This window comes from Glandiceps talaboti, chromosome 15 (assembly GCF_964340395.1).
Source record: "Glandiceps talaboti chromosome 15, keGlaTala1.1, whole genome shotgun sequence".
Classification (NCBI taxonomy): Eukaryota; Metazoa; Hemichordata; class Enteropneusta; family Spengelidae; genus Glandiceps; species Glandiceps talaboti.
Window position 1 is genome coordinate 3926363 of NC_135563.1, and position 16354 is coordinate 3942716.

General features: G+C 36.1%; 1 protein-coding gene across 1 annotated transcript; it reads left to right on the forward strand.

Annotated features, from left to right (window-relative positions):
- The first annotated feature begins 1155 nt into the window (after positions 1-1155).
- LOC144446843 (threonine synthase-like 2) lies at positions 1156-14730 on the forward strand. The gene is made up of 9 exons (XM_078136683.1): positions 1156-1254; positions 4393-4658; positions 5420-5614; positions 6001-6153; positions 7243-7464; positions 11628-11776; positions 13273-13398; positions 13889-14025; positions 14505-14730. The coding sequence occupies exons 2-9, from the start codon at positions 4433-4435 to the stop codon at positions 14728-14730; spliced, it is 1434 nt and encodes a 477-aa protein (XP_077992809.1). The 5' UTR covers positions 1156-1254; positions 4393-4432.
- The last annotated feature ends 1624 nt before the right edge of the window (positions 14731-16354 follow it).

Sequence of the window (16354 nt, forward strand, 5' to 3'; positions counted from 1 at the left end):
ATTGTATGCTCCCCAGGGAGTTGAGGGAGCAAAGGGTCGTTGTGCTACTGTAGATCCGGGTATAGATCAGGGTTAGGGGTATATAGGGCTTTGAGCACAGAGTGGGAAAGTGCTATATAAAAATAAAATAGCGTCAATGGTCTTGTAGCACAACTGTACAGTTTTTAAAAATGTTTACCCATATGCTGATCCATGCTAGGTATAGGTGTTCATTCGCTGATTGATTATCCAGTTGTCTATCCAACCCTGTTGTTATCTTTTGCAATATACATGACCATTTGGCTGTTGCTATGGGCGTGGTCTTGTTGCTAAGCACATTTACATTTTTATAAATGTTTATTCACTTGTCTATGAATCCCTGGTGTTATCTTTGCAATATATGTGATCATTTGGCCGTTGCCCTGGGCATGGTTTTGTTGCTAGGCATATTTACATAAATGTTTGAATATTTGTTAACTTGTCTAAGAATCCCTGTTGTTATCTTTGCGAAATACACCACTGTTTGACTGTCGCTATGGGCATGGTCATGGTTGCTAGGGGTTTTTGCATACATTTTTTGAATGTTTACTCACTTGCCTACCAGGTGATGTTGTTATTTGACCAACATATACTGCTATTTGGTTGTTGCTAAGGCCGTGGTTATGGTTGCTAGGGCAATTGCGTCAAAATGTTTTGAAGAAAATCTGCAGAATAACACTTCTAGAAACATCTCACCAAGTTTCAGTCTCAATGACCAAGTACTTTTTGAGATATGTTTTTGACCAAAATTCACATTTTTACACCTAATTTGCATATCACTGATATAACGTCATTATTTTGTATTATGATCATCCTAGACTAGAATATATTACCATCCTGGAATGAAATATTAGTTCACAAGTGACTGTGGGAGCAACACACATGTACATGCTGAGTAGAAAACATCTCGATTGACGATGCACATGCGCACTGCATTGGAAAACCACTGATTGCACTGGAAGATAATAAGCATCACAATACGTTGACACCAGGTAATAATCTAACAATGGAAATTTAATGTAATTTTCCCCATTGTTCTGTGACCAATCAGCGTGAGTATAGTGTATGGATGCTTTGTTTTCGTGTTTATAGCCCTAAATCGTCTGATCATAAAGAGTGTCGCGGTTGGAGCTTCGAAGGCTAGGTATAATAATCTACACTATACGGTAATACTATACGACTTGGAAAGGTACCCCGAAGCATGGATGTATCTCACTAATACATCCATGCCCGAAGGTACGTACTACGGTGCCGGGCTATATAGCTCTGGATGTATACGCTGCGGGGTTTTGACATAGAAGATGTGTCGAACCTAGTAGCGTATATATCCAGAGCTAGGTACCGTGCTAGCTTGATTTAGTATACAACTCGAGCAGACTTGCATGCATGCGTGCACTGCAGACCCTTGTTCGTGACAGGGTATTTGCATGTGCTAATCACTGTGTAATCATGCCACAGGTGTATAGTTCTAGGGAGCTTTCAGTGAGGGGGTTGGCAGAAGGAGGGCTTTGGAGGTGTTACTACACGTGGTATACTATCTACCTGTTGTGAAAAAAACAGTTTACATTTACATGTGCATCGGTCTATGATTGATTGATTGATACAGTATAGAATAGAAATTCTTTGTTGCTACATTTCTTCATTGGATTTTCTGCAATAAGTGTTTGGTGCTAAAACAAACGTAGTAAGTATATAAACTGGATCTAGAATAACATTAGTTAACAAAAAATAACAAAACAAGGTTTATATGAAAGCGTAGACTTTAGGTGAGATAAATGTAATGTATTCTTTTAACTCTTTGATTTATGTCTTTCCTTTTGGTATAAGTGCTGATATTTAATATGAAAGTTGTCAGTGCCAAAAGTATGTGTATTTGATCAGAGTACATGTACTAAATTTTGTTTCATTGTCTAGTTCTTTATTGCCTAGACCACTGATTGTACTTAGTCAGGTATACGGTTGTTGTCTCTCAATGTTATAGTTGTTGCATGTTGTGATGAAGTGTATTTCAATCTTCTATCATATTGCATTGGTACATTGGTACATATTGCATTGGTACATTGGTACAATCTACGGTAAAATGGACAGAGTCTGTTAGATACGTCGTGTAGTTCTGTCGTCACCGACCTAAAACAATGCGATACTAGTTTTAGCCTCCCCCCTCGAGATGAAAATTAAAGAGGGCCTGAGGGCTCTGACTCTACTGTACATCAATTTGTCTGCCCATCCATCCATCTGTAATTGTCATTTCTCAGACGTGCAATATCAGATTTCTTTCAAATCATGCACAAATTTAAGGTAAAATATAATATGGGATATGCAAATTTATCTGAACAGTAGCTATATTTGTAGGTAAAAATTATTCCATATATACCCTCATATTCCCAGGGTGTGACATTGATTAGCAAAAAGTTGAATTTTATATATACATGTATGAAACTTTCATTCTTATCAGCATTCATTGTTATAAATGTTGTGTTAAAATATATAGTCATCAGTGTTATTGAATGACAATGTTTATGATTTTTAATGCAAATAAAAATGTTCCTTATCATGATAATTCGTTATGCTACCAATAAAAGTTCATGACTGTTCAGTTCTGAGAGCATATGTTACAGCTAATTTGACCAAATAAAGAACAACAATAGATATTGTTTGAGTACTAGAATTGGTTTCCAACTTTGTCTTGTCTCAAAACAGTGACAGACATTGTTGAAGTTACACTAAATCTTATGAGATTATCTAGGGTTCAGATTACAAAAAGATGTGTCTACTGTGAGGTGACTCTAGTCGTAATCTGAAATACAAAATAAATGTGAATGATTTATGTCACCTCTGTGTCGGGATATTTACGCTGGGTGTAATACTGTGTTTCAGACGCCATATATCTTTTGTGTTGACATATCTTATTCCAGTATGAATGGCTATGTCGACTCAGAGTTGACTATAAATTATAATCTACTTAGTAGGTGATAACGCCCTCACTTGGTGACCTAACTTTATCAGAGGGTACTGTCACATCTGACTTCTCATGCATGAGACAACAATGTTTACATGACAAGAATGTTGTCTAAACTTCGGTTGAAAAGAAATTCTGTCTATCAGAAAGAAAGTTTTCAAATTCTTAAAACATCTGAGAAAACTGAAGAGATGAAGCAAAGCGTTGGTGAATGTGACACTGAAAGACAAACTAGAAGTATCACACCATGCATTAGATTATGCAAAGTGGGCAATAATGGTGATCACCTATTAAAATAGCTAACTTTATTATGCTGTTTAGCAGGTTTCCACATGTTCTAGGCCTGTAATCACCATAATAACTGTTAGAAATTGTCAGAAACTTGATGAATTCAGGACTGAATTATGTTCTGATGGGAATCAACATGTTTCGGAAATATTTAGTGTGATATTTGATACCGATAACTTAGCGATATTGATGAAGTCCAGTGATGTCATTAGTAAACAAGACTTAGTGGTGTAATTCGTAAACTGAAACAACGTCTGTATCTCAAAGATGTCTGACTAGTAAGCATAGATTTAATGCCAAGTTTTGCCATAAATGGATACATTGTTATGATGCTGAAGTTGTCTACAAAATAGGATTGAAAATCGTATTAAAAAATGTAATCGTCTTTGGGTTCGGGTAACAAATTTCACAAAAAGAGAGTAATAATGGTTAGTATGCATTAATTCATAATTACGGTAATGAACATAACTTATTACATGTAACCAAGTCCTAGTAATAAATGCAGATTGTTCCATAAAATATGTTATATTTTATTAATTAGGGTGAGAATTGTTTGTTTATTCATTGAATAGAGGAAACGATATTGAACGATATCAATCAATCAATTAATCAATCAATCAAATGAATCAAAAACTGAGTTAGCAGAATGAAGGGAGGTACATGTAGGTACAGCTATGTCAAAACTGAGTTAGCAGAATGAAGGGAGGTGCATGTAGGTACAGCTATGTCAAAACTGAGTTAGCAGAATGAAGGGAGGTGCATGTAGGTACAGCTATGTCAAAACTGAGTTAGCAGAATGAAGGGAGGTACATGTAGGTACAGCTATGTCAAAACTGAGTTAGCAGAATGAAGGGAGGTGCATGTAGGTACAGCTATGTCAAAACTGAGTTAGCAGAATGAAGGGAGGTGCATGTAGGTACAGCTATGTCAAAACTGAGTTAGCAGAATGAAGGGAGGTACATGTAGGTACAGTTATGTCAAAACTGAGTTAGCAGAATAAAGGGAGGTACATGTAGGTACAGCTATGTCAAAACTGAGTTAGCAGAATGAAGGGAGGTACATCTACATTTTGTATAGGTGCAGCTATGTCAAAACCTTTCACACTCTTTTATTTTTCCTTTCATCAGCAAAAATATTTGACTAAAGAATTGGAAATCCTTGTCCATAATGAAATATTGCAGCACTCGTGGAGGAATCTCAGGATGGAGTTTTGAACAGGCACTGTTTTCAACAGGATTTGTAGAAGGTGGAGGTCTTCTTATGCCTGAAACCATTCCACATGTAAACCAGGATACATTGCTGAAGTGGAAGGATTTATCCTATCCAGAGCTTTGTAAGGAGATTGTTCCTTTGTTTGTAAGTGAGGATGAGATACCAAGACAGGATATGAACGGTACGTAACAATAAGATAGTGATATCACAAAGATTTGCACCAACAGGAATGCATGATATAGCTTATGGAGCAGAAGTAATGATGTCGACCCAAAAAATCAAATGAAGATTATTTTTATGATGCACCTAGGTGAAAAAATTTGATTGCAGTACGGTACTAAGAATTATATAAAATCTGTTTAGCAATGGAAGGAGTATTGTATTTATATTGATCTGTGTCTTGAAGTATCGAAAATACTTTTACAGACATCGCTATAAAGTATTGATAGGTTTAAGCACATGCAGTTTCTCAATAACTCTGATATCAAAAGCAGTTTTTGGATGTACACAAAAGTTACGTCTTTGAGTTCAGTTTGCTTAGGTTAACTGGTATGCTATACAGATCTCAGGAATGTTAAAATGTTACATGTACAATTCCATATGAAACCAAATTAAAATAAAGATATATTCAGATTTGTCTCATATTTGTTCATGGCCCTTGACCAATGACCACTCTGATATGATTTTGTTGATGCTATAATTTTTTTGAGGAGCTATTGGTCAAAAGAACTAAACTTGACAATAGCATGGTATATCTTTAAAGACGACAAAAACAGCAGATCAGCTAAAAAGATAATGGATAGATTGGCCTGAAACCATTGTAATCTGTAAAATGACAAATTTTATAGAAACAGTTATTAATTATTATATATGACATATTAATTTCAATAATCATTTGGACCACAATGTCATTGGTGTTATTTTTTTTCAATTTCTTGCTAGAACTACTGGACAAAGCCTTTTCTAAGTTCTCATTGAAAGAAGTTGTGAAAGTTGCCAAACTAGGAGATGGTTTGAATGTAGCTGAGTTATGGCATGGGAAGACATTAGCATTCAAAGATTTAGCACTCTCTTGTGTTGGACAGTTTCTCGAGTTTTTCCTCAATAAATTGAAAAAACACATCACCATAACAGTTGGTAAGTACATGTTACATCTAGAGAGGTTTGTTATCTTTATGATGTGTTTATATCTGTTCTTCTTGAAGGAAGGTTTTGTATATTGTTCCCCAATAGTTTTCTATGTTCAGGCAAGAAAAATGCAAGTGACATGAGTTTTTTTTTGTTAGAGATGAGTTTTTCTCAAACTTTAAAAAATGATTGTGTAAATCAAAATGGCAGATCCAGTTTTTGGATTTTGGAGTAATTCTTTGTTATTGAATTGAAATATATGATAGCTGATAGAATGGTTTCAGTCAAAATTAAACATTTGTGAATGAAACTGGCAGATTTTAACTGATCTGTGTGTCGATACTTTGTTTTCAAGTACTAGTGTTTGATCTGTGTATCTTTTTCATCATTTTCAGCTACATCAGGAGATACAGGTAGTTCTGCCATAGAGGGCATACGTGGCTTAGAATGGGTTGACATCATTGTACTTCTACCAAAGGGGAGAATCACAAAGATACAAGAATTAATGATGACAACAGTTCTGGATGACAATGTGCATGTGATGGCAGGTGTGTGTGAATATCATTAGGAATATGATGGCAGGTGTGTGAATATCATTAGGAATATGATGGCAGGTGTGTGAATATCATTAGGAATATGATGGCAGGTGTGTGAATATCATTAGGAATATGATGGCAGGTGTGTGAATATCATTAGGAATATGATGGCAGGTGTGTGAATATCATTAGGAATGTAAACCCATTGCTAATATGATGGCAGGTATTTGGATATTATTAGGAATGTAAACCCATTGCTAATGTTATGGCAGGTGTGTGAATATCATTAGGAATGTAAACCCATTGCTAATGTGATGGCAGGTGTGAATATAATTAGGAATGTAAACCCATTGCTAATGATTGTGATGGCAGGTGTGTGAATATCTAGTAGAACAAGACTATACTGTTGTTAGTTTTGTGAAAAAATTATGATCATTAAAAATCAACTCAAAATAATGATAATTATCATAGTAAAAGTGTATCACCATTGTGACTAAAAAATCCAATTCCTGAAATACCAAGCAACCACGATAAAGTTAACTTCAACAGCAAACTTTAAGAGTTATTAGTAATACTACTACATGCCATCTTGCCACTGGCAAATATACCACAACACAGCAATTCCACACATAATTGATTCAAATCGTGTCAGATATGCTACACAGTGATGCAATATTCCAGGTAGCTACATTCTGGCCATTTCACACACAAGGATTGCAAGAGGTCACCCCAGATTTTGCAAGGTGAAGGCTAAAATTTGGTCATTGTCACTGATCATATGACCATGCAAGCCATGAACAAAATGTGTCTAAAAGAGATTTGAGTTTTTAAAAGTTTAAAAAAAAAAGCATTGTGGTAGTGGTTAGGCATGTTTTTATTAGAGATATTTGCACTCTTTATGTAATAATACTCTCAACACTATTCTGACCCTCACTTCTTGCTCCAAAACTGCTTGTGAACAATGTCAACTTGAAGCCATAAAATCTCTTATCTCTCTGATAACTGAAATATGGTGTACTTCACGTCAGGTGAAATAAAAGAATCATTTCAAGTTTGTGTATTGTTGTCAAGCTGCTACCATTTTTCTGATTTTTTTTTCAGTTGAAGATACAACATCAGATGGTTTGGATGAAATACTGACAAGTTTATACAGGGATGAAGAGTTTAAAAAGATACATGATTTATGCACAATTAATTCCATAAATTGGGCTCGTGTCATGGTTCAAACTGCACACTATTTCTATTCCTACTTCCAAGTCTGTAAGTCAGTGAACCAAACCGTTGAAGTTATTGTACCTACTGGTGCAGCAGGCAACATAACAGGTAAATTCTACCTCCCTGCAGTGACACTACAATTTGTATATTGGTGTCTAGCTGTTTCAGACACTCTGTGATTACTTAGTCCAATGAACACTAATTGTATATCAGACACACTTGATTGCCAAATAATCCAGTCATATTAGCTTGCGCAGCGGCAGGAAAGCTGAATGACTAGTACGCATGTGTGTCGTATATACTATGCGGAAAAAATTGGTGGTTCTCCCAGAGATGCATTGCGGCGCACAGTGACTATGCATGTGCCTTCCCTATACTTCGTGCAAATTCTACATGCATTCTCCACGTGCTACCGTATGTATAAGTGTCTAGTACTGAATTATGGTATAAGTGTCTAGTACTGAATTATGGTACAAGTGTCTAGTACTGAATTGTGGTATAAGTATGGTACAAGTGTCTAGTACTGAATTATGGTACAAGTATGGTATAAGTGTCTAGTACTGAATTGTGGTATAAGTATGGTACAAGTGTATAGTACTGAATTGTGGTATAAGTGTCCAGTACTGAATTGTGGTATAAGTATGGTATAAGTGTCTAGTACTGAATTATGGTACAAGTGTCTAGTACTGAATTATGGTACAAGTGTCTAGTACTGAATTATGGTACAAGTATGGTATAAGTGTCTAGTACAGAATTATGGTGTAAGTGTCTAGTACTGAATTATGGTGTAAGTGTCTAGTACTGAATTGTGGTATAAGTGTCCAGTACTGAATTGTGGGATAAGTATGGTATAAGTGTCTAGTACTGAATTATGGTACAAGTATGGTATAAGTGTCTAGTACTGAATTATGGTACAAGTGTCTAGTACTGAATACGGCGTATTCCGGTTATCGAACTTCCGGTTGTTTCGCAGGAAAGTATCGCGAGAGGGCGCATTATATCTGACAAAGTGAGGGCCAGAATTTTCGTCATGGCATCTAATAGTATGGCGATGTATGAAGCTGTCAACAAAATGGGCGTAAAAGAACTCATTCATAAAAGAGTGGAAAATTACTACTTCTAAATCTACTAGATATCGCCAGAAATGCTGTCAACCTTGGTCTTGAAACACTAGAAAATGATAAGTTTCTGAGAGAACGGAAGAGGAGACGAATAGTGGATGTCAAGCATCAAAAGATAGAACTAATCGACAGCGGAAACATTGAAAGTTGGACGGAGGACCTTCGAAATATACCCGATGTAGACATGATAAACATATTTCTTTACCTTACTGGTGTCTGTTGCTTGACAAAAGAACGATTAGAAAATTACAAATCTGACAACAGCTTCCAATCTGATTAAAATCCGATGTAGATGTTGGCTGATCGTTCATTGCTATTTTACCTTCGTTATTTTGCCTGAATTGACCTTCTTGGTACATGTTTACATTTTTTAGCTTGCCTGATCGCCTCCTCTACGATCAGGCTAAAAAATGTAAACATGTACCAAGAAAAATAATATCAGGCAAAATAACGAAGGTAAAATAGCAATGAACGATTAGCCGACATCTACATCGGGTTTTAATCAGATTGAACAGCTTCCAGCTACAGTCATTGCAATATTGAGAGTTCGGTCGACAATTACCAAGCCACATGTTTATATTGTAACTGATGTCGACGCATACTTAGGCCTTTCTTGTTTATTAGAACAGTGGTGTAGCACCACGGGTGAAATCATAAAACTTTGTCCGGAAAAAAACATTTCATGTACTGGTTATAAGTTGGCATAAACATATTTGTATTGATATACTCATCTTTACTATCACACTTTGGTTAGCTTGCTATTCTACATTCAGGACCATCAGTGTATAAAAAAACCCATTGAAGTCGGCAACGAATCATAAATATTGTTATTGTGATTGATGTACCACACCGCCCACCCCTTCAATGAATCGGCCTTCCATGTAACGTTTACGTGGTTCACTCATCATACCATGTCTTATACCGATCTGATTAAAATCCGATGTAGATGTCGGCTGATCGTTCATTGCTATTTTACCTTCGTTATTTTGCCTGAATTGACCTTCGTGGTACATCATACATGTTTACGTTTTTGTCCTGATCGGTAGAGGAGGCGATCAAACATGTACCACGAAGGTCAATTCAGGCACAATAACGAAAGTAAAATAGCAATGAACGATTAGCCGACATCTACATCGGATTTTAATCAGATTGGTTTTATACAAGCTGCAATAACTGTAGCGTATATTGTGATTTTGAGGGTTCTTTCCTCTGTTTTTGTACCTTTTTCCGTTCCGATGTTTGACTGGAAGCAATCGCTACAATTTCTCCAACGGTAACGCAAATGGACGAGGTCACACTGAAAACGTGAGTGAGATGTCAGTGTACTACCCGTTTCAAAATGTTGCTACTTTTGGGTTTTCCTCACCGTCGAATTGCAGAGCCAAACTTACGCGAAATATTAGGAGAACAAGAGGTTAATTTGCTATTTCGTTATTTGATGGGCGATAATGCAATATTATAGCGTAAAGTTACGGGGAATGACAGAAAATCTTTAGTCAGTGGTTACGATCATATAGACTCTATGCTTTGCAACAATGCGCTACAATTCTGGCCCTCACTTCCGGTTCTAAAACAGCGCCCCTAGTGGCCAAACAATCATATCATTTATCTTTTCGGGGCTTCTTCGATAACCAGAATACGGCGTATAGTGGTATAAGTGTCCAGTACTGAATTGTGGTATAAGTATGGTACAAGTGTCTAGTACTGAATTGTGGTATAAGTGTCCAGTACTGAATTGTGGTATAAGTATGGTATAAGTGTCTAGTACTGAATTAGGGTATAAGTATGGTATAAGTGTCTAGTACTGAATTAGGGTATAAGTATGGTACAAGTGTCTAGTACTGAATTGTGGTATAAGTGTCCAGTACTGAATTGTGGTATAAGTATGGTACAAGTGTCTAGTACTGAATTATGGTACAAGTGTCTAGTACTGAATTGGGGTATAAGTGTCCAGTACTGAATTGTGGTATAAGTATGGTACAAGTGTCTAGTACTGAATTGGGGTATAAGTGTCCAGTACTGAATTGTGGTATAAGTATGGTATAAGTGTCTAGTACTGAATTAGGGTATAAGTATGGTACAAGTGTCTAGTACTGAATTGTGGTATAAGTGTCTAGTACTGAATTGTGGTATAAGTATGGTACAAGTGTCTAGTACTGAATTAGGGTATAAGTATGGTACAAGTGTCTAGTACTGAATTGTGGTATAAGTGTCCAGTACTGAATTGTGGTATAAGTATGGTACAAGTGTCTAGTACTGAATTGGGGTATAAGTGTCTAGTACTGAATTGTGGTATAAGTATGGTACAAGTGTCTAGTACTGAATTAGGGTATAAGTATGGTACAAGTGTCTAGTACTGAATTGTGGTATAAGTGTCCAGTACTGAATTGTGGTATAAGTATGGTACAAGTGTCTAGTACTGAATTGGGGTATAAGTGTCTAGTACTGAATTGTGGTATAAGTATGATACAAGTGTCTAGTACTGAATTAGGGTATAAGTATGGTACAAGTGTCTAGTACTGAATTGTGGTATAAGTGTCCAGTACTGAATTGTGGTATAAGTATGGTACAAGTGTCTAGTACTGAATTGGGGTATAAGTGTCTAGTACTGAATTGTGGTATAAGTATGGTATAAGTGTCTAGTACTGAATTAGGGTATAAGTATGGTACAAGTGTCTAGTACTGAATTAGGGTATAAGTATGGTACAAGTGTCTAGTACTGAATTATGGTACAAGTATGGTATAAGTGTCTAGTACTGAATTATGGTACAAGTATGGTATAAGTGTCTAGTACTGAATTAGGGTATAAGTATGGTACAAGTGTCTAGTACTGAATTGTGGTATAAGTGTCCAGTACTGAATTGTGGTATAAGTATGGTACAAGTGTCTAGTACTGAATTATGGTACAAGTGTCTAGTACTGAATTGTGGGATAAGTATGGTATAAGTGTCTAGTACTGAATTATGGTATTAGTGTCTAGTACTGAATTATGGTTTAAGTGTCTAGTACTGAATTATGGTACAAGTATGGTATAAGTGTCTAGTACTGAGTTCAATGAGATTAACTTTGACTGTGAAACATACATATATATAGTGGGAACTGTGCCATTAGTAATAAAGGCTTGTTATTTGTTTTGTTTGATTATCATAGCTGGTTCTATTGCCAAGTTCATGGGCCTACCAATTAAAATTGTTGCTGCTGTCAACACAAATGATATTATGTTCCGCACTCTGGAAAGTGGAGATCACTCATTGGCTGAACACGTTGTCCCTACCTATGCACCAGCAATGGACATACAGGTAAAAATAGAAAAATATCACAAAGGACACTGAATCACATGTGACTCTATCTCAATATGTATTGTGTTTTATCACAACAAATGTATATCAAAGTATTGTATCACTAAGTACCATAATCCAGTTAACCACCCGGCAGTCAGTTTTAAAATAAATGTCACAATTGTGCACCCCACATGAAAAATTAGGGCTAAGATCGCATGGCAGTAAAAAGCACACAAAATAGAAATTTTGGCTTCTTGAAATTGGCACCAACTTGAAATGATGATTCTTTCAAAGGAGCTAGGTTGTAGTACTCATGACCCTCACTTCTATGCCAAAAGCTGTTCCAAACAGCACTCCTAGTGGCCAAACTATACAATCTTTTGTCTTTCTGGTCTAGTAGCTGCTTACAAACAGCACTCCTAGTGGGCAAACTATACAATCTTTTGTCTTTCTGATAACCAGAATATAATGTAGTGACATTTAACTATTAACCCAATAGACGAAGTACAGAGGAGAGCTAGTGGAATGGGTTCTTCTGATTGTGTGTCTGTCTGTCCATGGCCAACCACATCTCTGACATATCACAAACCTGTTTCATTTAAACTTAGCCCACAGGTGACATACCATACTGCGGATATGCACATCCTTTGATTTCATGACAACGGTAAAATTTGAACAAACTGTGGATATGTTATTTGTTGTCATATTTCTCTAGCATGACATAAGTTACTGGTACTGGCCATTTATTCCAATGATAACAAGCATAATTTTACAAATTAAAAATATCTCATTCAGCTTCAAATTATAGCTGACCGATTTCATTTGTGAAATATTTTCATTTGAAATTTGAAAGAATATATCTACCATTTTATAACAAACTTTTATTTTGTATTTTGTGGTATTTTATTGTTAACTGTCTGTAAATATAAAATTTCATAAGGTTTCAAGTGTAAACAGTTAACTTAGTTATAACTGACAACTTAATTGCACAAAAAGTGTTAGCCAGTTTGACCAAAACAAAATAGTGCTGTATAACAGCAATTTCATTACAGTGAATCTGAACAATTTAGCAATGAGATTTTGGTTGTTGGATATTTCTGTGGTTTTGGAACCCTGGGTATAGAGAGGGAGAAACCAGATCAAACCGGAATAGTTTCCAGTACATTGTACCAAAATTTGTTTTTGGAACCTAAGGAAAGTGACTAGGAAAGCAGGTACATTTTACCTACTTACCACCCTTAACAAATACACAGTCTGGTACACTTGGTAAACTGACTTTGGAAGTCTGGTAGATTTTACTTACTTACAGCCCTAACACATACGCTGGTTGGGAACCTTGATAAAATGACTTGGGAACTCAGGTAGATTTTACCTACTTATTAACCTTAATACAAAAGCAATATTGTTCCATGTTATTTGGTTTTCACATTCTTTTAGAGTCCATACAATTTTTAATAGTAATTTGGTTGTGTCTTGATACATATGTGATCAATTTGGCCTTCACTTTCTTTCAGAGTCCATACAATTTTCAAAGAATTATTTGGTTGTTTTCCAATAAGAATACAGAGTTGGTTGATGGTCTCATGAATTCATTTTATGACACTGGAAGGATGGATCTTCCTGTGGAATTAATGAAAAAGGTATGTTGAATAGTTTGAAGATTTATAAAGTATGTACCCTGGTGGTTTTTTAAGTTGTCATAGCCGTTTTCCACATTGGTGCCTTATGACTATCGTATATAACCCTTGCATTGACATTTAATGACACAGTCTGGCCTTTTATATGTAAAACCCCTGAAGATCATACAATCCATTGCAGCCTCTGTAAGTGCATAGGATTAAATCCTTCACAAATGAACCTCTATCCTACCAGGTCCTCCATTTGTAAAGCTGGGTTTACTCGACACAATCGTGGTTCAAATCTTACTCAAGGACTTAAGCCATTCAGAAACAGAGAGAAGACAGAAAATGAGAGAAGTGCCTTGTCTAGCAGTAATCAATACAAGTGTCCTAAAGTCAGAAATATGTCTGAATGGGTTTTTCCTTCTTGTAAGATTGTTGCCTTTCACTATTAATTCACAAGCATTTCAAATTTGAAAATTGTAGTTATATATACTCATGTACATTTCAGATGAACACTGTTTTGAGCTCTTATATGTTGAATGACGAAGGTATTCTGCAGACAATGAAGAAGTGTTGGCATGACAACCAATACCTGCTGTGTCCTCATACTGCCATAGCAGTTAGTTACCATCATGAAAAGACAAGGTAAGAATGGAATAGTTATCAAGTTATCTGTTTGTCAAAAATTGTATTCACTTTTTATCTATTACAATATGACATGGTTTGAAAATGTATGGCGTATCGGTATAATTTATCCTGTATGAGCTAGTAACATCTGGGGCAGGATATCCTGGGGATGAACGATACTTAATTCATCAGCCTCAGCTAGGAACATCTGGGGCAGGATATCCTGCAATCTGATGTGGTGAAAGCAGCTAAATGCTTTATTTAACTCTATTTTCATAGTTTTGTGACTTTTTTTTTGTTCCGAGTGATCGCCGCCTTCCTGGCGATCACTCGGAACAAAAACAAACATCACAAAACGATGGAAATAGAGGTAAATAAAGCATTTAGCCACTTTCACCTCATCAGATTTTAATCAGATTGGATAACCTGGGGATGAATGATACTTAATTGATCAGCCTAAGTAATCTGATATCATACATTTGTCCATTTCATTGTAGACTTCCTGATGAAGAACCAATGCCAAGTGTTTGCCTAGCCACGGCATCTCCTGTCAAATTTCCTGAAGTTGTTGTAGAAGCTGGACTTACTCCCCAGACAACACCAGCAGTGACAGCCCTTGACACCATGCCAACAAAGTACATCCAAGTGAAAGGAGGAGATGATTTGGAGAAGATCCTCAGAGACAAAATAGAGAGCATCACATCTAAAGCCAAAAATACCTAAGAAAAATATTGTGAAAAGGACACAAAAGTCTGTAACTGCATTGTATAAACACCCCATTTTGGTGAAATTCATTGTACAGAACAGTGCACACATATTACACTAAGACTTGCTTATGTACAAATACATCATCAGCAAGACATGATTGAGATGCTGGAGTATACACAAGGCTCTAACTTAGTAACCAAAAATATGATGTTTTTATTCTGTTTTCGCTCCCCTAAAAGTATGTCTAAATGTAACGTTATATCATTTTTAACATCTATCAGTCACTAGATATGATTCAACCTCAAATTAAAATTTCAACTCTTAGATCAAAACATTTTTTTGCAGTGAATCCCAAATTTTTGCTGACGTCTCATCAGGGTTTACTACAGCTGTTGTTTGGGATTTACTACCAAAACTTGTTTTGATTTTGTGAGTAGAAATTTTCATTTCATACTATCAACCAAGGGTCCATGAATATTCATTCTCACATGAGTCAACATGTAAAATGAACCAAAAGTTACACCATCCAAAATCTTTAAGTTACAGACTAATTGTGCCCATGTGATATTCTGTTAATGACAAGTCTGCAAGTATTTGTCTATGGAACCTTCAGCCAACAAGACTGTAGAGAAATATTCAAACTTTGTGTAAAGGTAGATTATTAGATTTACTGGTTTTTTAGCACTTTAGCACAACTGAACTGAGGTTCAGTAGTGCTATAGGGATCGCCCGGCGTCTGTCTGTCTATCTGTGTGTGTGTGTGTGTGTGTGTGTGTGTGTGTGTGTGTGTGTGTGTGTGTGTGTGTGTGTGTGTGTGTGTGTGTGTGTGTGTGTGTGTGTGTAAACAACTTAAAGTCAAAAACCGCTGAACCGATTGCCATGATATTTGGTGGGTCCATTACCTTGGGTGTCCAGTTGGGAAATTGTTCAAATCAAAATGATCGCATCACAGGTGTGTGATTTGGGTCTAAAAATGTGATTTTGGGTCAAAAAACTTAAACTCAGAAACTACTGGGTAGATTGGTGCGACATTTGGTGGGAACATTCTTAAGGGGGTGTAAAGTAAGATTTGTTCATGACATGATGATTCCATCAGTGATATGCAAATTAGGGCTAAAAATGTATCTTTTTGGTTGAAAATCTATAATTCCAAAACTACTGAGCAGATTGGGCTGAAATTTAATGGGAATGTATCTAGGGATGTATGGACAAAGAAATCTTAAGCATACAATGATTCCATGAGTGATATGCAAATTAGGTGTAAAAATCTTCATTTTTGGTCAAAAACTTATATCTCAAAAAGTACTTGGTCACCGAGTCTGAAACTTAGTGAGATGTTTCTGAAAGTGTTATTCTGCACATTTTCTTCAAAACATTTTGACAAAATTGGCCCTAGCGACCATGACCACGCCCTTAGCAACAACCAAAATGGCAGTATATTTTGGTCAAATAACAACATCATCTGGTAGGCAAATGAGTAAACATTCAAAAAATGTCTGCAAATACCCTAGCAACCATGACCACGCCCATAGCAACGGCAAAACGGTCGTGTATTTCACAAAGATAACAACAGGGATTGATAGACAATTGAATATACATTCAAAAAATGTATGTAAATTTGACAAGCAACAAGACCACG

Coding starts and splice junctions, on each gene's coding strand:
- LOC144446843 (XM_078136683.1), top strand. CDS start 4,433: ATGAAATATTGCAGCACTCGTGGAGGAATCTCAGGATGGAGTTTTGAA. Junction 5,615..6,000: donor ACACATCACCATAACAGTTG/GTAAGTACATGT, acceptor CATCATTTTCAG/CTACATCAGGAGATACAGGT. Junction 11,777..13,272: donor CACCAGCAATGGACATACAG/GTAAAAATAGAA, acceptor ACTTTCTTTCAG/AGTCCATACAATTTTCAAAG.